The following is a 23204-nucleotide window of genomic DNA, read 5'->3' as shown; positions in this document are numbered from 1 at the left end:
TTGTACCATAGAATAGTAGTTTTTTTTTTTTTAAGATTTATTTATTTATTTATTTGAGAGAGAGAATGAGATAGAACATGAGAGGGGGGAGGGTCAGAGGGAGAAGCAGACTCCCTGCTGAGCAGGGAGCCCGATGCGGGACTCGATCCCGGGACTCCAGGATCATGACCTGAGCTGAAGGCAGTCGCTTAACCAACTGAGCCACTCAAGCGCCCAGTAGTTCTTGATCCTAGTATGTGTCAGGCACACACACACACAGTTGAGATTTGTTATCTCATCGGTTCAGTTCTCTGTGGCTGTACCAAGGTGGACATAGATACCCGGAACTAGATATGGACTCATTACCCTCACCAGTCTTTCTTCCTCACGTCACCCTAAGAGGATCTGTATGAGCTTAACTTCATGATATTCATACACCATGTTTTGTGTTGTTTTGTTTTTTAAGATTTTTTATTTATTTGACAGAGAGAGCACAAGCAGAGGGAGAGAGAGGGAGAAGCAGGCTCCCTGCTGAGCAAGGAGCCCGATGTGGGACTCGATCCCAGAACCCTGGGATCATGACCCGGGCCGAAGGCAGCCGCTTAACCGACTGAGCCACCCAGGCATCCCCCTTTACACCGTGTTTTTTATTGCATTGTTTGGAGATTAGGGGCCACGAGAAAGTAATGGAAAAAACTGGCTAACACAAAGTACCTTCTCACAGGTGAGAAGTAATTGTTGTTTTGTGTGTAGGTACCTATATGTGCTAGCATCTGGGACCTCTCTCTGCTACCTGGTGGCACTCTGGTGGTCACCGTTAATTATCGGCTTCTCAGCTGTGTTCATACCGCTATTTTCTCCCGAGTTACGTAGGGCGGCTGGCATATGTAGGGACTCGGGAAATGGGATGACACACGAGGAATTTCCAGATCAAATAGGAAAAGTTTGAGGCCTGATCTTGTCAGCCAGCCGCCCAGTGAGGGTTCCCTTTTCCTGACGTCCTTGCCCGCTTTACTTTCTTTAACTTGCCAACTTCCGTGGTGAAAAATGCTCTCCTTGTGTTTTGCCTGCTGCTTACCTTTTAACATTTCATTGTTCATTTTGATCTTTGATAAAAGTTTATTCATCTTTTTTCATACATCTTTACCTTTTCATAATTTCTCTAAGAAATTTATCTGGTGACAAATATTTTTGTCTTGTTTGACTCATTTTTGTCTCTTTTTCTTTTAAATGTAGATAAATTTATACTTCTTATGTATGTAGATCTGATCTTTTCCTCTGTGGTTTTTACTTCAATCTTAGAAGGTCCATTCAGCCCCGATGTAAATGAGTGTTTTAATCTCCCTACAGTGTTTCTGTGTGTTCATTTTCCATAGCCGCTTGTAATTTTACGTATCAGGTGTGCGTTGTATGGAGAAAGGGATGTGTCTTCTTTTTTCTCCCCAAATGGTTAGTTAGTTCCTTTAAAACCAGTTATTAACGTTACTAAAGCTCTTTTCTCAGACCTTGGAGAAATGGATCAGATTTGTTTGGGCCCTTTTCTTCGCTTTCTTGTCTGCTGCACGGGCTCATCCAGATTTCCGTGCCAGTTCCATTCCAGTTTTAAATAATGTTCCTTTTTAGCATGTTCTAGTGTCTTGGAAAATCTTTCCCTCGCTCCCTCCTCCCCTCCCTTCCTCCATCAGTTATTTTACTTTTTCATTTTTTTCTTGTTTTCCCTGAGAAACACGAAACACTCTAAATATAAGATTATTGGGAGTTTTTCCTTCTGCTTGTGAGTTAGACCAGTGGCGTCGAAACCTCATAAATAGGCTCATGGTGGCTTGCCGTCTTCATCCGTGATTTCTTCATTCTTCTACCAAGGATCGATGTCAGCCTCCACGCTTGGGAGTATTTGAGCAGTAAGAAACTGCCGTGGGATTATTGAAAATCTAAGGAAATGAGAGACTAGGGACAATTTTGAACCATCTTTAGTTCATATACCTCTCAGTAGTAATGTCACCATGCTGATTCATGTAGGGCCTTGGAGTTTTTGTACCTTTGTAGGCCCAGGAGAGAGGAAGGCTTTTTCATAAAGCTTCTGGTTTTCGTGTTTGAGAGTCTTAGAACTTGTTAATTATGGACTGTTCATATTAACAATATTTTGTATTTTAACATTTGGTAGATGTATAACAATTCTTTCTAAGCACAGAAAACAAAGATTAGACATTTCTCTTATGCAAACACCAGCAGGCTTCACCAAGACTTTGAAATGTCCTGTCAGTAGTAAGACCATAAAAATTTTCATTTGTATCTGTTAGTTGAGAAAATATTTAGTATTGAGATACTAATTTTTCAAACCCTTGTACCTTTCTACAAAATCTTCAGTTAACGCAGTGAATTGCAATTGATACTTAATTTCATTATTTAGTTCTGCATATTGCTTCAGGCAAAAGATGTGTGCCGTGGTGGGCTATAAAGTATTCTGTATGGATACGCTCTTCTGGCAGCTTCTGAACTCTGTTGGTAATTACATGGATGGTATAGACTGTTTTAGCTAGGGACATCATTTTAGAGGGGAAGTGGTTGCCTCATATAATTGATCCAGTAAAGAACATTATGTGCTTTAAATGTTTCTTACCACGATAGAATATTTTATTATTTCCATATTCTTTCTAAAGCTATCTAATTTGTTTTTACTGATGGAACAAGAAAAAGATTTGATTGTGTTTAACTTGAGCATCTTAATTTTTTTGTTACTGCTAAAGAATGCTTTTTAAAACTACTCTAATTATTGCTAGTGAATGTTTAAGAGTAAAAGTTGGTTACTTCCAGCAAGATGCTTTATAACCCTCACCCCAAAACAGCAGTATTTCCTTTTTTTTTTTTTAATTTCCTAGGCTGTAATTACTACCATTCAGACATCACTGTATTTGATCTCGCTCTGCTTTCTGTCAGCTCTCTGGAGTGTAGGTTTCCTGTGGGCAGGGCCTTGCCCATTTTGTTCCCACTTTTGTCCCCAGCCTGTGTTGCGGGAGGGATACCACATGCCTCCCTGCCCCTGCCCGCCTTCAGCTGAAGGCAGAATGGGCCACCCAGCCGGAGCAGAGTCCTGGCCTGTGTGCTCCCAGACGGGTTTCACGGGGCCCGTCTTTGTTTCCGTCGCTTACCGGGGACAGCCTCAGACTGTAAAGCGCCCTTCATTGTCACGAGACTTTGTCCATCTCTATTCGTACCCTTGCCTTTTCCGCTGTGTTTCTAGCCCTCAGGTTCCTTCCCTGCCTCTGGCTCCCACCGCAGACCTCTCCGATGTACCTGGTGTACCTTCTGGACTTCATTGAGTGCGCTCTTCCTCTGCAGCCCTGTCACGTGCTGGTGGTTTTTCAAGCAGGGCCTAGGGCTGCTTCACCTGGCGCAAGGCACTCCTCCTGTCTCTCCCTCTTACTCCCTCATACACCCGATCCAGTGGCTTTCAGCTGCCGATTCCTTGGTCTTAATGCCTTCACGCTGCTTCCAGCCCCTGTCATGTTCTAGCTGATGAAGTCTGATTTGGCAGTTTTTTCCTTTAGGATCGTGCTTTTGCTTGGCCTAACTAAAGTTCAGAAAGATTTTCTGCTATATTTCTCCTATGTTTCTTCTTCTAGAAGGTCTTTGGTTTTAGGGTTTGCCTTAGGTATATCCATTTTGAGTAAAGTTTTGTACCAGTACCTGGTGTTTGTGTAAGTACTTTTTTCGCATGTGGATATCCAAATGCTTCTAGCACCATGTTTTGGAAGAGTGATGTTTTTCACATGGCATTGCCTTACACTTTTGTCAAAAATCAGTTGTCTTTTGGGGCGCCTGGGTGGCTCAGTTGGTTAAGCGTGGCTCAGTCGGTTAAGCGCCTGCTTTCGGCTCAGGTCATGATCCCAGAGTCCTGGGATCGAGTCCCGCATCTGGCTCCCTGCTCAGCCTGCTTCTACCTCTCCCTCTGCTGTTTCCCCTGCTTGTGCTCTCTCTCTTTCTCTCTCAAATAAATACATAAAATCTTTAAAAAAAAATCACTTGTCTTTTATCTGTGGGTTTATTTCTGGACTCTCTTCTCCATTTATCTGTTTGTCTCTCTTTATGCTAATACCATTCTTTTTTGATTACCGTGGCTGTATAATAATTCTTGAAATCAGGTAGTATTTTCCCTTCAACTTTGTTTCTCATTTTCAGAGTCTCGTCTAGGTCCTGTGTATTTCAATATGACTTTTAGAATCAGCTTGTCGATTTCTGTAAAAAATGCCTGCTGGGATTTTGAATGGGATTGCATTGAATCTATAGATAAATTTGAGGGAGAATCAACATCTTATTAATACTAAGTCTTCTGACCCATGAATGAGATAGATCTTTCCCTTTATTTGAGTTTTAAAATTTCTCTCAGCAATATTTCTTTTCAGAGTATAGGTCTCTCTTAAAATATAGTTTACTTATATATGTAAATAAACGTATTAATTACATTTCCCAGGTACCCACTTTGCTTCATAATCCATGTTAAATTAGGCTTCTACCTCCTCAGCCACTTAAAGTGTTGAGAGAGTTGGTGGGGGGTGCCAGTCCCACCCAAACAACAAAGACAAGCCACACAACCTGCTAATGTAGTGTGCAGTTGTCTGCCTGGGAACTACATGTGTCATCCCCTGTTGACCTTCTAGACTGCCATTTATATGTCATCAGTTCCTTTTTTAAAAAATTGCTTAATTATCTTCCACTCTTATTGCCTGTGTGTGTTTTGTTGGGAAAGAAGTAATGATATAATTTCATCCTTATTTGGTAATCTGTGTCTGGTTCAGTGTGGCTTATATAGCTACTTTGCCATTGGTCCATTACGACATTTGGCTCATTTAACTGATTAAGAATAGATTGGTCATAAACTTCTCTTGGTTTGAGGTGGGGTAAGTTTGATGCATTTGCAAAAAACAAACTAAATGTCATAAAAGTATATTTCAGTTATGCTTTGAACCTGTCACAGGATCTGGGTTTAGTAGACACTGTGATGTTAGTCTGTTCATAGCAGGTAAGCACATTGTCAGAGGTGTGCGTGCATACTGGGTGCTCATGTGGGTCCCTGAAGGCTTTGGGAGGCTCTGTTTGCTGTGGAATTAAGGAGGGCTGTGAAGGGAGGGCTTCCAGTCAAAAGAAACAGCAAGTATAGAGAACTCGGGCCCCAGAGAGTTGTAGCATACAGTGCTAAAAGCAAATGTAGACCCTTTTAAAGCCAGAAAATTAATTTGAGATTGGTTGTGAAGAACATGTGTATAATGATGTAAATCTGAATTATCTTCTAAGTAATTGTGAAATAATGGAGATTTTTTTTGGTGGAGATAAACATAATCCTTAGTTTTGCCACCCACTTCATCTGGAATTCATATTGAGTTAGGGAGTTGATAGTAATGGAGACCATTTAGGGGAATATTCTCTTTATTCAGGTAAAAAATGAATAGCACTGAGATTGGTGGGCAGGGGTCTATGTTTAAGAAGCTTTGGAGTAAGGAGAAGTAGTCCTTTGAGTTACTTCTTGATCTTTCAAAGAAGCCTGTGAAACTTGGTTCATGCAACAAGCCAGTCGGATGCTTTTCTTCTGTGAGAAACATGTAAGCTGCTGCACTTTGGAAGCATGGTGGCTGGGAACATTGATAGCTAGGAGGAGAGCTTAATGGAAGGATTTCATTGCAATAGTTTAGAGAGGGGGAAGGATGGCTGTTAACCTTATTTGGTAACATTCACTGTTAACCATTTCACCAGAAAAGGCCCCAGCTTGTACTCCAGGTAAATTGAAAACAGTGTTTTTCAAAACAACTGTCCTTAGGTATAAGTGCTGGCCTATACATCATTCCTGTATTTAGAACTTGCTTCTCTCAAGTGTAACTCTGAAATTCTTAAATTTTATTTTATTTCATTAAGATTTTATTTATTTGTTTGACAGGGAGAGACACAGTGAGAGAGGGAGAAGCAGGCTTCCTGCTGAGCGGGGAGCCCGATGCGGGGCTCGATTCCGGGACCCCGGGACCATGACCTGAGCCAAAGGCAGATGCTTAACGACTGGGCCATCCAGGTGCCCCTGAAATTATTAAATTTTTTTTTTAAAGATTTTATTTATTTATTTGAGAGAGACAGAATGAGAGATAGAGAGCATGAGAGGGAAGAGGGTCAGAGGGAGAAGCAGACTCCCCGGTGAGCAGGGAGCCCGATGCGGGGCTCGATCCCGGGTCTGCAGGATCATGACCTGAGCTGAAGGCAGTCGCTTAACCAACTGAGCCACCCAGGCGCCCTGAAATTATTAAATTTTAAATGCCCATTTCAAAAACACTTTGCGTTGTTGATGGCTCTATTGGGTTGTGAGAGCAGGTGGCAGTTCTGTCTTTTCTTTGTGCTATGACATGTAAAATTTAGGGATTTTCTTTTTTTTCTTCTGTGATCAGTCCCCCAACTCTGATAATAGTATGTCACTAGGGTCAGCTGTCAGCTCAGTTCACAAAGGGTGGCCGGAAATCAAACCGTTCTTGTGGGCATGAGCTGTTCCCATTGGGCAGTGAGGGTCATGGTGCTGGGCTGTCACTGCAGGGGGTCAGGTGCCTGGGGAGCAAGTAATATTCCTCCATCTTTTCTGTCTAATGTCCTAACTGCTCTTGAAGAAAGAGAAGAGAAGTCAGTGAGTTCATGGGACCAAGGCTGTAAAGGAAGTACAAGGAGTCCCCTGCACAGAGATTAATTAAAATTGTTAGAGAGCCAAGAGCCATTAAGCAATTTGACCAATTCTTCAAAATTCAGAAGTGTGTACTTTGAGGAGGTATGTGAGGCAGATTGCCATACTGGTTTGACATGATAGCCTTCTTCTGTTTTGTTCATATTGTCATATTCTTAACGTGAGAACTTTCTCCAGTGTATTTTACTTTCACTTGTCTTCCTTAAACATATAATTGTAAGTAAGTTCCATAGAAATGAATAAAAATCAGTATATAATGCCCCCAAACTAAAGGCTATTAAATATAAATTGTGTTTGTTATGTGACCGAGCGAGTAATATCTCTCTTTCTCAGAAATGTAAGATCTTGATTAAGGAGTCAGAAAAGGATATATTTTTCTGTTTCAAAATATGTATCAATTGTTTATACATTTATTTTATCTTATGATTACAGCTCTTTCTCTACCTCTCCTTTTTGAATGGGTCCATTATAAAGAATATAGAAAAGCAGAAGGGAAGGAAAAGTGGATTGGATAGTAGGAGAGAAAATAAAATTAAGTGATAAGACAGGCATTCTGTTGAGTAATACTCAGCATGAGATCAGTGAGTAACTTTGCTGCCTGGTGCTTAGCTATAGAAAACATAATCGTGGGAGCACAGACATGAAGCTTGAAGGGACCAAATGAGAAAATAATTAAAGTAGACATTCTTTTGTAAGTATACTTTCTGGCTATGAATAGACGTATACTTACCACTTATGAAGATATCTTAAGATTTGTTTCACATGTAATTTTAAAGAACATTGCTATTTTATAATATGAATAAAAAGATAGCTCCCCCCCACTCGTTCTAGTCCTTATGTGTTTATTGTATATTTGAGGAACATGAAAAAATATAATAGTTACAAAACGTTTTTTTGATGTCCTCAAAACATCTTTAGGAACAGGTGTGACACTGATGAAACTCAGCTGCTTCAAGAAGTATTTAGGAAATAAGTTTGTAATAAGTTGAACGTGGTCTAAAAGTGGTATGGCTGGTAATGTTAGTTTTTGATAATGTCTTTAGACATAGGTCTTTTCCCATGTTAAAAGAGCCACTAAAAGGTAAAAACAGATCCACAAGGCTGTTGCCAGTTCTAAAAGGGAGATTGACGGAGGGAGGGAGGGAGGGTCCAGAGTCCCAGGGAGAGAGAGAACTTGAGTAAGTTTTGTTACTTATGTAGGATGGCATCTCGAGTTATGTATATAACATTTCATCTACTCTGTATGATCTTAACATTATATAGTGCTGTCTGTTAAATTTTATAGATGATTATGATACTAGATATTATATAGATAATCTAAGAATTTACACACTGTATCATGTAGAAGAATCACTTCTTGATAAGGCTTTCAGCCTTATCGGTATCAGTTACCAGTACGGAACCATCTGTAAAGCTACCAGTGCACGGTGATTTTATGTATCGTTTTCTTTACTTTTGTTCTGTCAGTTCCGTGTCCATCAGTGCCATTCACAATATTAATATGAGGATCTTATATCTTCATTTTATTCACTCATTAAATCATCTTTAGTGCTGCTTCTCGTCGTCATTGCTGGACCGAGACCTGAAATAATGGCAGATTTGGGAAGAACCTTACGGCTGGAGCCATGTCCCACCCCCCGCGTCTTTTATTGGGGGGCAGTTAACTGTTTGTACTTTGGAGCTGACTGAGAGAAGTCAATTTTTAGTGACTGTGTCTGTGTGAAATAAATTTATTTTGAAAGCATAAGTACAGATAAATTCCTAGTGTTTCCCCCCCTCCCCAAAAGTTATTTCTGAAGTATTATTTGTCAATTGAAACTTTAACTCTGGTGTGCTGTTGTTTCCTTGAGTTGATTATACTTCTTTTTTTTTTTTAAGGTAAAGTGCAAGTTAAGAGTTCAGACATACAAGTTGGAGACCTCATCATAGTGGAAAAGGTTGATGCATTTTTTATATATTTTAGACCTGTCTATGCCAGTGATTAACGTTTAGCCTGATTGCAGTAACTTTGAATCTGAAGAGAAATGGTCTGAGACACTGATTCTAACTCGTGACTCCTTGTGTAAGATACGATGGACATAAAGGAAACCCAGACTCTCCGGAGCCGGCTTCAGTGCACTCAGTGTGTGCGGGTGAAAGTATATTTTGTCTAAAAGAAGACGTGTGTGAACTGCTTGATATTGCATTGTTAGGATTATTTCATTGGACCAAAGAATTACGTTAGTTAGAACCTATTTAGAATATGTTTCATTTTCTAAAACCTCCTTTTATAGACAGATATATTACACATGGGAATTGGATATTATTCTTGGGATTGAGAAACTTCAAGAAGGAAAGGTCAGTGGAAGTAAGAGAATATTAGAAAGAAAAGGCTTATTAGGCCATTGTAGGAAAAGGCCATTAAGAAACCCCTCAGTGTCAGACTGGGAAGTTTTGAGGTGCCCTGCTGGGTGACTGGGTGGGCCACCTGCTGTGGATGCAGTACTTCTGCATGTCCTGACTTCTCTGAGGAACGGTGCATGAATGCACAGCCTCTGGTTTTTCTTTTTCTTTCTTTCTCTTTTTTTCTTTCTGTTTTTAAGGCTCTAGAACAGCTTTGAAAAAACATTCTTGCTTGAGAAGTTGTATTAGGGCCTCTTCCAAGAATAGTTGGAGCCCATGCTGCCATCTGGTGCCATGTACCCAGCCTGAGCCACATCGTGGAGATGTTTGGTACAAGAAGGTCTTTTTCCTCAAGACTAAAGTGGGCTTTCTCTTGCTACAGTAATCTGTATACTTTCCTCAAGACTAAAGTGGGCTTTCTCTTGCTACAGTAATCTGTATAAAAACAGAGAATGTTTTTGGGTATGTTTGATTTTACAAAATGGGACTAAATTGAACAAACTGATTTTGGAGCTCATTTCTATAGCATTCAGTTGTCTGGACACTGTAAGTTACTAGCTTTTGATCCATGCTTAGATTTTCAGGTGGTGTCTGTGTTCTGCTGTTATTATAAAGTGCTGTGTGAGCACCCTTCTACATCCATCTCTGCCTGTTTCTGTAGGATAAATGCTGACATGAGAGATGATTGAGCCATATGTGAGTCAAACACCAGTGTTGATTACCTCACAGTTTCTGTGGTCAGGAATTGGGGTATAGATTGGTGTGGGTCCTTCTCGGGGCTGTAGTCAGCCAAGTGGCCGTCACCTCCAGCTCACTCAAGGCTTGTTGGCAGGTTCAGCGCCTCAGTTCCATGAGATTTTGGCTGGAGGCCTCCCTCATTCCTGTCCACAGTGGGGGGGGTTGGGGGGGGCCTCCACAGGGCAGCTCACAGTGGCCTGCCTGGAGAAGGTGGGAGTGCCAGCAGTGTGGACTCGGGGCTGGGACCTGCTGTCAGCAGTGACTTCCATCACCTCTTGTTTCCCTTGTAAGAGACGGTATAGTGTTGATGGTGGGGTTTGAAGAGCAGATAGTCTCTCGTTGTGATTCAGGGAATGCTGTTTGGCCTTCTCTTTTCCTTTGCTCTCCTGTTTATGCGCATTCTCCTTCCCTTTGCAGCCTAGGTTGGTGGAGTGGTGCACCCTTTGGTGCTCACATTTTTACTGAGTCACACGTGAGCCCATCTTGGCCACGTTGTAAGAGCTCATCTCTTCAGTTCTATAGATGGATGTGAAAGACAGACATCTAGATCTGTGTCTGGGCCTTCCCCTTGAGCTTCTCTCTGGCCCCCAGGTGTGCTCTCCACCTGTGAGAGATGGATGAGTGACGTGGGCCTTTGTAGACGTCCAGGGAAACGTTTTACTTGAATGTGGTGGTAGCTGTACGTCTTTCTTTCTGTTTGTCACTTCAGTGCTCCCTGGGCAGCACGGTGTGGGTAGTCCTCCCGCACTAGATCCATATTGTATACGAGCATGTGTACGGTCCCTACCTGACCCTGATGTTTACAGATTTGGTAGCAGCAGGACTTCTAAAATATTTTCACTAGCCTTTAGGAAATGTTGTTGTACGCTAAAAAATAGGGGTGGCCTCTGTACCTGACTTAGTTTTTTTATATTTCCAGTTTTACACTCATATTGAAAAATTTGAGATATAATTTCTAGTAATTACTATGAAATGATAAATTTTTAGTGGATTTATATTTGTTAAACCAATTTTGTGATTTTTGTAGTGATAAAAGTTACGGGTTGACTTAACCATCATAAAGAAATAGTAACAATATGGTTGCAAATGGCTTTGTCCTTTTATTTTTTATTTAAGGATCCTAGCAGTACTTATCACTAACCAGAAAAGTAATTTCTCTGTTATTTGACCATACTGCTACTCAGGAATTAATGCTTGGATATTTCCATGGTGGATTTTACATTTGAGGGTAGCCGTTTTAATTCTGTATCTGAATGTGAAATTAAACTTAGTGTATTGATAGTCATTGTGTGGGTGTTTGAAGTGTGTTCACCAAACCTGGACAAGGTTTGCGGGTATAGGGAGAGTTGTACAGCTCACAGGAGAGCAGCAGCCGGGACAATGGGAGAGAGTAGAATGTGGGCTTTCATGTTAGATGAGTCCGGGTATAAACTCCTCGTTTTCCAGCCTCAAACTCTCCGTAGGAGAAGCAGCTCATTGACATGCACTTAGAAAGTGGTAGGCTAGAACTCTGCAGAGTCAAGGTTAGATCATGCTTGCAGGGCGAAGAAGGAAAACCCGAAGAAGATTGTTTCCTGGCTTAAGAAGGCACCCTCCTAAGAAGTACCTAAAATTGTAGACGAATCTGTCGACTTCAATATTACTACTTGAGGAATGTGTCAAGGAGGGTAACTGTTTGGAACAGGAGACTTAGAAGTTGAAGGTTGTCCAGGTCCTCACATCGGCTCTGAAGTCCAGGTGTTTGAGAAGGATCCAGAGGGACACAAGCAGAGCAGGACTGAAGGTGACACTTGAGGGGTCCTCCTTCGTTACTCAGCCTAAACATCTTTTTTAACAGCTAAATTTGAAAGACAGTTTCTTTATCCTGTTTTTTTGAGGGAATGCAATTTAATAAATATTTTAAATAATTTAATAAGTATTAGCATGTATATTTTAGTACCCAGAACAAACACTACAAAAATTATGCATAGAGATACAGTCTGAGATACTAAGATGGACTCCCGAAAAGGGTTCAGGTAACACACAAGAAAGCAGGAAATTTGAAACCGAAGAATGAATACCAGAGGAAACCAATAGAAAACAAATAATAAAATGCAGACTTATACTCTAATGTGTCAGTAATTACTTTTATTATGAGCAGTCTGAATATACCAATCCTGAGATAGAGTGGATAAAGAAGTGAGACCCAGCTGTGTGCCATTCACGAGGAATTTAAATCCAATGACACAGGTAGGATGAAAGAAAGTAACAGGATGGGAAAGATAAACCACAAAAAATTGATCAGAAGTAGGAGGGCCTATATTAATATCCAGTGAAATAGAGCTCAGAGTAAAGAAAATGACTGGAGATAAAGAAGGACATCACATAATGATATCAGGGTTACCCATCAGGAAGAAGAAAATAATCCTCAATTTGCACTCACCAGATAACGGAATCACAAAAGTCATGAATCAAAAACTGTTGGAGCTGAACAAAAGAAATAGACAAATCCACAGTTATGAGTGAGAACTTCAGCGCCACTCTCTGAGCCTTGGATAGAAGTGCTGGGCAGGAAATCAGCAGTGACATAGAAGATCCTCACTGAATCCGCCAGCCAGATCTAACTGACGTATACAGATCACTCTACCAAACAGGAGGAGAGCACATATTTATTTCAGGTGTCCATAGAACATGTACCAAGATAAAGCATTTCCATAAAACCTCAAAAAATTGGAAAAGAATTTGAAATCATACAGCGGTTGTTTCATCACAGTAGAATCAAAGTAGAAACTAGAAACAGTGCAACAGGAGAACTCTAAAATATGTGAAAAGTAAACAGTGCGCTCTAGTTATGAGATAAGTATCTCGGAAACAAAATATATATAACTGCATGAAAATGAAAAGAACAAAGTACACGGAATGCATGTACAGCAGTGCTGAGAGGGAATTTCATAGCAGTCAGTGCCGACTTAAGATCTCAAATTAATAATCCAAGTTCCTCGCTTGGGAAACTAGAAGAAGAGCAGAATTAAACCAATGCATGCAGAAGAAAGGAAATAAATATCAGAGCAGATCAGTGAAACAGAGAATAGGAAGACAAGATAGTAAATCAGTGAAAGCAAAAGTATTCACCAATCTCAGGGATGACAGAGGGGACATTACTGCTGGTCCCGAGCCATTGAAAGGGTCATTGCGGAATACGCCACCGACAGCTGTACCCCAGCTTAGATGAGATGGACCGATTCTTCCCAAACCACAGACTATCCGAACTCGGTCAGAATTAAACAGATCGTATGAATGGTTCTACAAACAGTAAGGAAATGGAGTTAGCAATTTAAAATCTCCAGGAAGGAAATATCTAGGTCCAGATGTTTTCAATGAAGAATTCCTTGAGACTCTTAAAGAAGACTAGTGTCATTTTTACAGAGTAGTTTCCAGAATATAGTTGAGGATGGAACACTGCCCAGGCTCGTGTTAGGAGTCCAGTTACTATCCTCCTGTCAGCACAAGAGAAAGACAGCACAACAAGAGAAAACAAATATCCCCTGTGAATAGAGACACAAAAAAAATTCTTTAAGAAAATAATTGCGTGTTGATATCCGCAATATATATAGAAAATTCGACATCATGATGATGTGGAGGTTATTCCAGGTACTTAAGGTCCATTCCGACATTCTAAAATCACCCAGTGAAATCCACTCTATGAACAGGTTAAAAAAAATTATATGATCATATCAACATGTGACTACATCCAACACCCATTCATGATAAAAACTATCCACAGTTTGGATTAGATGGTAATTACCTTAATTATATTTAAAGGGCATCTGTAAAAACATAGAGCCAACATCATACTTCACAGTGAAATTCTGAATGCCTCTCCTTTCAGACTGGGAGTAAGTCAAGGATGTTTGTTCTTAACCACTGTTATTTAACTGACATTTCTAGCTACATAGAATAAGGCAAGTAAAGGAAATTAAAGGAATTCAGATTGGAAAGGAAGAAATAAAAATGTCCCCATTTGCAGACGACATGATTGTGTATATAGACAATCCCAAGGAACTGATGAAAAACCTGGAACTCATGATAATGAATAGGTTCAGCGAAGTGGCCAATTATAAGATCACCACTCAAATACCAATCCCATTTCCAACATGTGGAAACTGAAATTAAAAATGAAGTACTCTTATAGGCAGTACTAATGAAAACAAAATCTTAGGTATGCTGAAAATAACTGTGTTCATGAAAGTAATCAAAGACACTATAAAATTCCAGTTTTCCTAAAATTGAATATAGGTTTAATACAGTTCCCATTAAAATCTCAGCGAGGTTTTTTTTTTTTTTAGGAGATTTTATTTATTTATTTGACAGAGAGAGAGAGACAGCGAGAGAGGGAACAGAAGCAGGGGGAGTGGGAGAGGGAGAAGCAGGCTCCCCATGGAGCAGGGAGCCTGACGCGGGGCTCGATCCCAGGACCCTGAGAGCATGACCTGAGCCGAAGGCAGATGCTTAACCACTGAGCCACCCAGGTGCCCCGAAGTTTTGTTTTTTGTTTTTACTTTTTTAGACACAATAAGCTTATTCTAAAACTAATTTGTCAAGGCTAAAATGGCAAAAACGGCCTTCATAAGGAGAATAGAGTGAGAAGGGTCACTTCCTGATGTTAAGGCATACTACCTAGCTTTATTTACCAACACAGTGTGTAAGAAGAAATAAAGATCAGTGGAATGGTGTGGAGAACCCAGAAATAGACACACCCAAAGGCTCAAGTGATTTTTTTAAGAAAAAAATTCCATTATGATAACATTAAAAAGAATAAAATACTTATAAATGAAATAATTGTTAAGAATAAGCAACAAAAGTGCAACACTTGTACTTTGAAAAGTACAAAGCAGTGTCAAAATATACTAAAGGAGACCTACGTAAATGGAAAGACATCCTAGATATCATGGATTAGAAGTATTAATATTGTTAAAATGGCAGTACTCCCCAAATTGGTCTACATGTTCTGTGCTATCTCTCTCAACATCCCAGCTGACTTTTTTGCAGAAATTGACAAGCTGATTTTAAAATTATATGGAAACAGAAGGGACCCAGAATAGTGAAAAACAGTTTTGAAAAAGATGAATAAAATTTTAGTATTCACACTTTTCCATTCCAAAACTTTATTCAACGTTAGAATAATGTAGACAGCATAGAACTCGCAAAAATTCAGAATTGAAAGTTCAGAAACAAAGCCTTAAATTTGTGGTTAATTGCTTTTCATCATGGGTGCCTAGAAAACTCCATGGGGTAGAGGAGTATATTTAGGTGAGTGCTCTTTTTTTTTTTTTGGACCCAGTACTGTTGGTGAGATTCTCCCATTTTGTTGTGGGTAGCCGTAATTCATTCATTTTGTTGTTAATTAGTATGTCTTTTATCCATTCTACTGTTGCGGGATATTTGCGTAGCTTATTAGTCTTGCCTATTAGAAATGATAATTCCATGTCATACTTGACTCAGTTGGTGGGGAAACTTGGAGTTGGGGTTACTTGGAGTTAGAAGTGGGAAACGGAAGGAAAGAAGGAAGAAGATAGGTGTGTCTCTGTATTGACTCCCCAAGGCTTAACAGAGCCTGGGATTACAAGCTTTTCTGAAAGGCAGGGGCTCCCTCGTGGGAATATCCTGCAAGTATTTCCTGCTGGTTTTTATAGTCACATAAATAAAATGCACCCATTTTAAATATATGGTTTGATTTGTTTACACAAGTGTAATCATCACCACAGTCAAGATACAGGATATTTTCATCATCCCCCGAAATTTCCTCAAGGCTTTTATTGTCTCACCCCAAGTCCCGGGGGCGACCACTGATCTCCTCTCAGTCGATGTGGATTATTGTCTGTTCTTGTATTTCATATAAGTGGAATCCCACATTAAACACTGTCTTTTCATCTCACTTCTTTTGCTAAACAATGTTTTGTTTATTAAACAAATATTTTTCATATTTATTCCTGCTTGTTTGTAGCAGAAGTTCATTCCTCTCTACTGCTGAGTAGAGTTTCACTGTACGAATACACCACAGTTTGTTTATCCATTCACCTGTTGATGGATATTTGGATTGTTTTCAGGTTTTGGATGTTATGAATAAAGCTGCTATGGACATGTGTGTACAAGTCTTTGTGTGGACATATGCTTTCATTTCTCTTGGGTAAATATTTAGGGGGGGGATTTCTGAATCTTACAGTAAAGTGAAAATATAAGAAATTGCCAAACTATTTTCCAAAGTGGCTGTACCATTATGCAGCCCCATCAGCACTGTATGTGAGTTCCAGTTACTTCACATCCTTACCAGCACTCAATATTGTCTGTCTTTAATGTTAGCCATTCTAGTGTGTGTATAGTGACATATCACTGTGATTTTAATTTGCATTTTCCTGACTAATGTTCATTCATCTATTTATGTGCTTAATGACCATTCATATATGTTCTTTTACGAAACGTCATTCAAATCCTTTGCTCATTTTTAAATTGGGTTGATTCCTATGTTGACTTCAACTCTCAACTAAGGGTGACAGCACTTCTGACCAATTTGATTTAGAGCTGGTAATTTGAGGCTTTCTAATGGCACTGCCAGACTCAAAATTACTAGCCAGGGTTCAAGTGAAAAGGTCAAAAATATATGGAATGCATAAATCAGATCGCCATCACTCTCCTGCTTAAAACCTGCCAATGGCTTCCCTCGATTATTAGAATAAAATCCAAACTCTTTACCTTGGCCTCCAAAGTCCATGTGATATGACCTCTGCCTCCCTCTCCAATCTCATCTCTTGCCATTTTCCCCTCGCCCACCATGCTCCTGATACTTTGATCTTTTCATCCCTCAAACACACCACATTCTTGACTCTGTCCCCTCTGTCCAGGATCATATTCCCATAGAGTTCTGTATGTTGCCTCCTTCCATTCAGGTTTCAACCTCAATGTGAGGACTTCCCTGCCTAATCCTGATAAACAGCACCTCTCAGTCTCTCTCTATCTAGCTCTTGCCACTGTCTGTTCTTATCTGTATTTTATATGTGTTTCTCCCCTACTAGAACTCATGCTTCACGAGTACAGGTACTTTGTCTTGGTCATTGATGCATCTCTGGCACATATAAACAGTGTCAGGAACATAGTACCAGCTAATTAACTGTTTTTTGGAAGGAAGGGAAGGAAGACAGAGGGATAGAGGGAATGAGAAGAGAGGAAAAGAAAGCTGGTTTTCACAAAAATACAAGATAAGACCACTCCCATTCAGACTCTCTATATGGAAAGTGCTTCATTCAGGGCTTCGCACAAAGCCTGCTTCTCTTTTCCCTCAGCCGTTTGTCCCTACAAAAGTCCCAGCCTCTAGGATCTGAACGGCCTTTGTCAGAGCCAGAGAGGGCCCTCCTTGAAGAATGCACCGAACGTATTCAATTCGAAAGCATCATCATCTCCCCAGGCGCCCCAGTCATAAGCAGGATTCATAAGATGAGGTAGGCAAGAGAAAAGGGGTAGCTTTGGGGCACAGTGTTTGGCCAGGAGTGGGGAAAAAGGACATTTCAGGGCGCCTGGGTGGCTCAGTTGGTTGAGCGACTGCCTTCGGCTCAGGTCATGATCCTGGAGTCCCCGGATCGAGTCCCGCATCGGGCTCCCTGCTCAGCAGGGAGTCTGCTTCTCCCTCTGACCCTCCCCCCATCTCATGTGCTTTCTCTCTCATTCTCTCTGTCTCTCAAATAAATAAATAAAATCTTAAAAAAAAAGAAAAAGAAGAAAAAGGACATTTCAGAGATTCTTTCATTCTTTCACCTGAGCCGAATGCAGATGCTTAACCTTAACGACTGAGCCACCCAGGCGCCCCTCTGTGTATTTTAAAGATGAGATTAACATTTAAAATCAGTAGCCTGGGGCGCCTGGGTGGCTCAGTGGTTAAGCGTCTGCCTTCAGCTCAGGTCATGATCCCAGGGCTCAGGTCATGATCCCAGGGTCCTAGGATCGAGCCCCCCATCCTGCTCCCTACCGGGCGGGAAGCCTGCTTCTCCCTCTCCCACTCCCCCTGCTTGTTTCTCTCTCATGCTGTGTCTCTCTCTGTCAAATAAATAAATAAAATCTTTTAAAAAAATTTAAAAAAATTAAAAAAAAATTAAATATCTTCACAGAAACATCTAGAATAATGTTTGACCAAATATCTGGGTACTGTGGCCTAGCCAAATATGATAAACCGAAGGGTCAATTCATGAGTGATAAGAAAGGGTGCTAACATTTCCCGAGCACTGACTATTATGTGCCAAATCCTTTGCAGACATTAGTTCACATATTAAACCATTGGTAGATTATATATATTATCTGCTTTTACAGATCAAGAAGATAGAGCCTAGAGAAGTTGAATAACTTGTCTGAGATCATGCAATAAGATTCTAACCCATGTCAGTGTGGCAGTAAAGCCCTTGGCAACTTGGGCAAGAGAGTATTCCAGGTGTGCAAGAAAGGTAGCGGGTGGAGGGGAAGATTGGCTGGGTGACTTAAAAGTTCTTCCTCTGAAGTCAGGGAACTTGTTTTTTTTTTTCTAACTCATGATGTCATAATCTATCATTTTTCACTGAGAGATTTTTTTCTGTGTGAATATCTTTCTTAAGAATGGAAGTCTAGAGTCTAGATGTTCATGATTAAGCATGTAAACCTACATGCATGATAAATAAAAATAATATTTAAATGCTCTTCCAAAATGTTTATCCCTGTGTTCTTTCTAGTTTAGTATTTATGTCTGAAGTTACTGTTTTCTTTTAGTTTCTAGTTCTTTCTCTCTTTTAAAAACCACTTTATTGAGGTATGATTGACATAGAAAAATTTGTATATATTTAATTGACACAACTTGAATATGGAGGTAAATATACATTTGTGAAACCATTGCCACAATCTATGCCATAAATATATCCACTGCCTCCCAAAGTTTCCTCCTGCCCTATTTATTTACTTATTTTTTTTATTTTTACTGCTTTGTGATAAGAACGCTTAACATCAGATCTCTTAACAAATTTTTAAGTATAAAATACAGTATTATTATGTATAGACAGTCTGTTTTACAGTAAATCTCTCTGACTTATTCATCTTGAAAAAATGAAACTTCATAGCTTTTGACTAATACCTCCCTGTTTCTCCCCGCCCCCAGCTGTGGCAACCACCATTTTACTCTCTAAACTAAACCATTTTACTCTCTAAACCATTTTACTCTCTAAACTCCTATGAGTTTAACTATTTTAGATTCCTCATTTCAGTGGTACCATGTAGCAATTTTCCTTCCATGTCTGGCTTATTTCACTTACCTTATATCCTCCAGGTTCATTCATGTTGTCACCAATGGCAGGATTTCCTTCTTTTTTAAGGCTGAAGAATATTCCATTGCATTTATATATTACATCTTCTTTATTCATTCATCTTGTGATGAACAGTTAGGTTGCTTCCATGTCCTGGCTATTGTAAATAATGCTGCAATAAATTTGAGAGTGAAGATAGCAATTCAAGACCCTGATTTCAATTCCTTTGGATAGATAAAGCAGGATTGCTGGGTCATATGGTATTTCTTCTTCTAATTCTTTCTGAGTCCTATCACTTCATTTCTCTGTTTTTCTAATTCTGATTTTTTTCGGGGGGGGGTGGGTCATGTCTTGTATTTTCTTCATGTCTTCTAGCTCACATTAAAATAGGAGTTTACAGTTTTCATCTGTCCTATTGGCTTGTCTTTCTGGAATGGTATAATTATCTCTAACAGTGATTTTTTTTCTTACAGTTTTATGTAGGATTTTACCTCAATAATTTCTGTGGCTTATTTATCACATGAAATTTGTTTTCCTAAACTTTTATATGGAGGGGCGCCTTGGTGGCTCAGTCGGTTAGGTGTCTGGCTTCAGCTCAGGTCATGATCCCTGAATCGGGGTCCTGGAATCGAGCCCCGCATCATGCTCCCTGCCCAGCAGGGAGCCTGCTTCTCCCTCTCCCTCTGCCTCTTGCCCCCTGAGCATGCTCTGTCTCTCTCTCTCTCAAATAAGTAAATAAAATCTTTTTTTTTTTTCAAAGATTCTATCTATTTGAGAGAGAGAGACACAGCGAGAGAGGCAACACAAGCAGTGGGAGTGGGAGAGGGAGAAGCAGGCCCCCTGCTGAACAGGGAGCCCGATGCGGGGCTCGATCCCAGGACACCGGGACCATGACCCGAGCCGAAGGGAGACGCACAATGACTAAGCCACCCAGGCGCCCTAAATAAATAAAATCTTAAAAAAAAAAACAAAAAACTTTTATATGGAGGCCTAATTCGGGGCAGCTTTCTTTATAGAGCTCCCTCTTCTGTTGCTTTCTTGGTGTTCAAAAATATAGCAGCTTAACTTCTTATATTCCCCAGGTCTGTCCCCATCTCCCACCTTTACCTACACCTGCTCTTCCCCCCACCTGTTATCCCTGTCATACTCATCTGGGACACTAAGAAGGGAATCCTGGATGGTCAGTTTTGAAAATTCACAAGGGCTAGATTTCTTCATCTTCTTCAGGCCTTACCACTGTCCCCTTGCACTAACCCATTATCAGACTTGGCAAAACCTCTCCCAGAGGGGATATATCATTTTCAGGGATTGCAACCTAGCCCATCAGGCTTTTTAGGAAATACTTAGAGGCGACTTTAGAGATCTGCTCTTCTCAGGTCAAACATTGCATTGTTTCCCTCTGCTTTCCCCCAGTGAAGATGCAGGTCCCATGCAGGTATCATGATAGTTACTGGTTTTTCCTGCTTGCTAGTATTTTACAGTTCACAGGAATGCCTTATGTCTCAGGTTGGGGATTGCCAGAAGCATCCATTATGATGGAGTTTAGAGGGCAGAGTGCTTCTTAGGAAACAACACAGATGAAAGGAATGATGGGGCAGAAGGACTTGCAGAACTTCAGTGCATGCTGGCAATGCCTCCAGCAACCCAGCAGAGGTCTGGAGAAAGTATTGCCTGTCACAACTGTCCCACCGTGGATGCAAACGGCGCCAAGTGTATACTTCCTCTTGTTCAGCTCTTGGAAGTGGCCTGCCCCGGGAAAGGTATGATTGCAGGCAAGGTGGCTCTCTGCAGCTGAGGCAGATCCTGAAATCGCTGAGAGCTCCTCGGAGCTGGGCAGCCAGTCTTTCCTTCAGGGGCACATGTCCTTGTCTCCCACCCATGGTCACCTCGTTTTGTTGTAAATATTGTCGGCTGCAATTTTACTTGGGATTGCATTGAATCTATAGATGAATTTAGGAGGACTATGTCTTTACAATATTGAGCTTTACAGTCCATGAGAATGATACATCTCTCGTTTAGTTATATAGTTTTGTGGTTTTTATAAAGTTTTATAGTTTCCTGTATAAAAGTCTTGCATATCTTTTATTAGATCTTCCTCCTAGTTATTTAATGTTTTCAGTGATATTGTAATATTATTTTTAAAATTTTATTTTCTAATTGTTTGTTGCATCTTGAATTTTATATACTGATCTTATATCTAGTGACCTTCCGAAATTCACTCATTAATTCTAATAGTGTTTCTGCAGATTTGTTTGATTGTCTAGACATGTAATCATGACATTTACAATTCATGAAAGATGTATTTGTTTGTTCATTTGTTTCAAATTTTTATATATTTTATTTCTTTTGTTTGCCTTTTTCTGTGCCTAGGATTTCCAGGAAATGTTGAACAGAAGTGATGATGGCAGGCATCTGTCTCATTCCTGGGATCGGAGGGAAAGTTTTCAGTATCTCACCATTAACTATGATTTTACTGTAGGTTTTTTTGAAGACACATATTTACAGATTAAAGAAGCTTTCTCTATTCCTAAGTTTTTAAATAACAAATGTAAGTACTGAATTTTACCAACTGTGTGTTCATCTTCTGAGAAAATCATATTATTTTTCCCCTTTATTCTTTTAATGTGTTGAGTTACATTGATTGACATTTTTAATATTAAAGAACCTTGCATGCTACCTAGAATAGAAGTAACTTGATTATGATATATTACCTTTTTTAATAAATTGATACTCTATTTGCAAATATTTTGTTTAGAACTTTTGTATCTATATTCAATTCTTCTGTCACTCCCCAGACAATAGTAGGTCCTTAGAATATTTCAACTCCATTTACATCACCATCGCCTTTTTAAACTCTTATTTTCATGCCTTTTAATTGTGCATATATTTAAAACCCAATAACATCATTATTATGGTTTTTTTATACAATTTTTCCATTATCCATTATATTTTTCTACCTATTTACCTCTTCTGTGGTTCTTCATTTATTCCTGTATTTCTCTATTTCCTTCTGGGATCATTTTGCTTTTGCCTAAAGACCTTCCTTTAGTAGCTTTTTTTTTTTTACTGCAAATCTGTTTGTGAATAATCCTCTCAGTTTTTACCTGAAAATACCTTCATTTCACCTTCTTTCTGAAGGATATTTTTGCTAGGTATACAAGTTATTCTCTTTCAACTCTGAAAATTCTGAAAGCTACCTAATAATGTTAGCTAATGTAGCATAAGACAGCTTATTAAAGTGTTTTTTTTTTCTTTATGTCTGCAACTAGGAGCGTTCATGACTGCAAGGTTGCAATGACTAGTCAGGTGTCCTATTGAATAATAATGATGAATCTTAATTATACTTTTATCATATACTAATTTCTTACTCATATTTAACACTGCCTCTGGATTATATATTACATTTTACCAATTACTCTGTCTATTCTTGGTACATAAGAAAACTGCTTAAATTATTTTATTTGTAATACATTAAATATTTAATAATGAAATTCTCTCTTCACTATTTTTCTTTTTTAAAATTTTACTGATATATTCCCATCCATTTATTCTTCTGGGTAATCTTAAGAACTGTTTTATAAAGCTCCTACATAAGTGTCATTAGGATTTTCATTTGAGAGCAACATATTTATAAATTAATTTACAGTACATTTACAATATTCTCTTTAGCAACAGGACAGCTTCATTATGGAAGTCTCATGTTTCTGAGATTTGTGTGTGTGGGTATCCTGTACATTGCACCATAGTTTTGTTAATAAGTATAGAAGCATTTGTTGATATTATGGATGAAATATTTTTCTACAGTATTTGCTGACTGGCTGTTATACAGGAAAGTCACTGTGCAGAGCTTTTTAATTAGTTATAATCATTTTTCCTTAATCCTTTTGGTTTTCAAGGTAGACAATCATATAATCGGAAAATAAAGATAATTTTCTCTTTTATTTTCCAATAGTCATGCTTACTTTCATAACTTAAAGGAAAATATTAAATAAGAGCTACAACTTAAAGGAAACTTAAAGAAAAATATTAGCCAACCAAATTACAGTTTTAAGGAAAATATTAAATAAGAGTTGTGAGATATGGGCATATTCATACAATGCAATATT

The 23204-nt window shown here is 39.3% G+C and overlaps 1 protein-coding gene across 7 annotated transcripts in view; it reads left to right on the top strand.

Moving 5' to 3' along the window:
• Positions 1-23204, top strand: part of LOC148161938 (uncharacterized) — a 202974-nt gene that overhangs the window by 22560 nt on the left and 157210 nt on the right. For 6 of the 7 annotated variants that reach the window (XM_088020497.1, XM_088020501.1, XM_088020498.1 and 3 more), the window contains exons 3-4: positions 8567-8625; positions 21469-21646. In XM_088020497.1, the coding sequence (XP_087876623.1) occupies positions 8567-8625; positions 21469-21646 (237 nt within the window). Of the gene's footprint in view, positions 1-8566; positions 11090-21468; positions 21647-23204 lie in introns of those variants that run through there. The other variant, XR_015767264.1, reaches the window with a different exon arrangement.

This window comes from Eumetopias jubatus, unplaced genomic scaffold (genome assembly GCF_037043125.1).
Source record: "Eumetopias jubatus isolate StellerSeaLion01/CBP00866 unplaced genomic scaffold, mEumJub1_p1.0 scaffold_36, whole genome shotgun sequence".
Lineage (NCBI taxonomy): Eukaryota > Metazoa > Chordata > Mammalia > Carnivora > Otariidae > Eumetopias > Eumetopias jubatus.
Note: the sequence above shows the minus strand (reverse complement) of the source record. Positions and strands in the feature narration are given on the sequence as shown.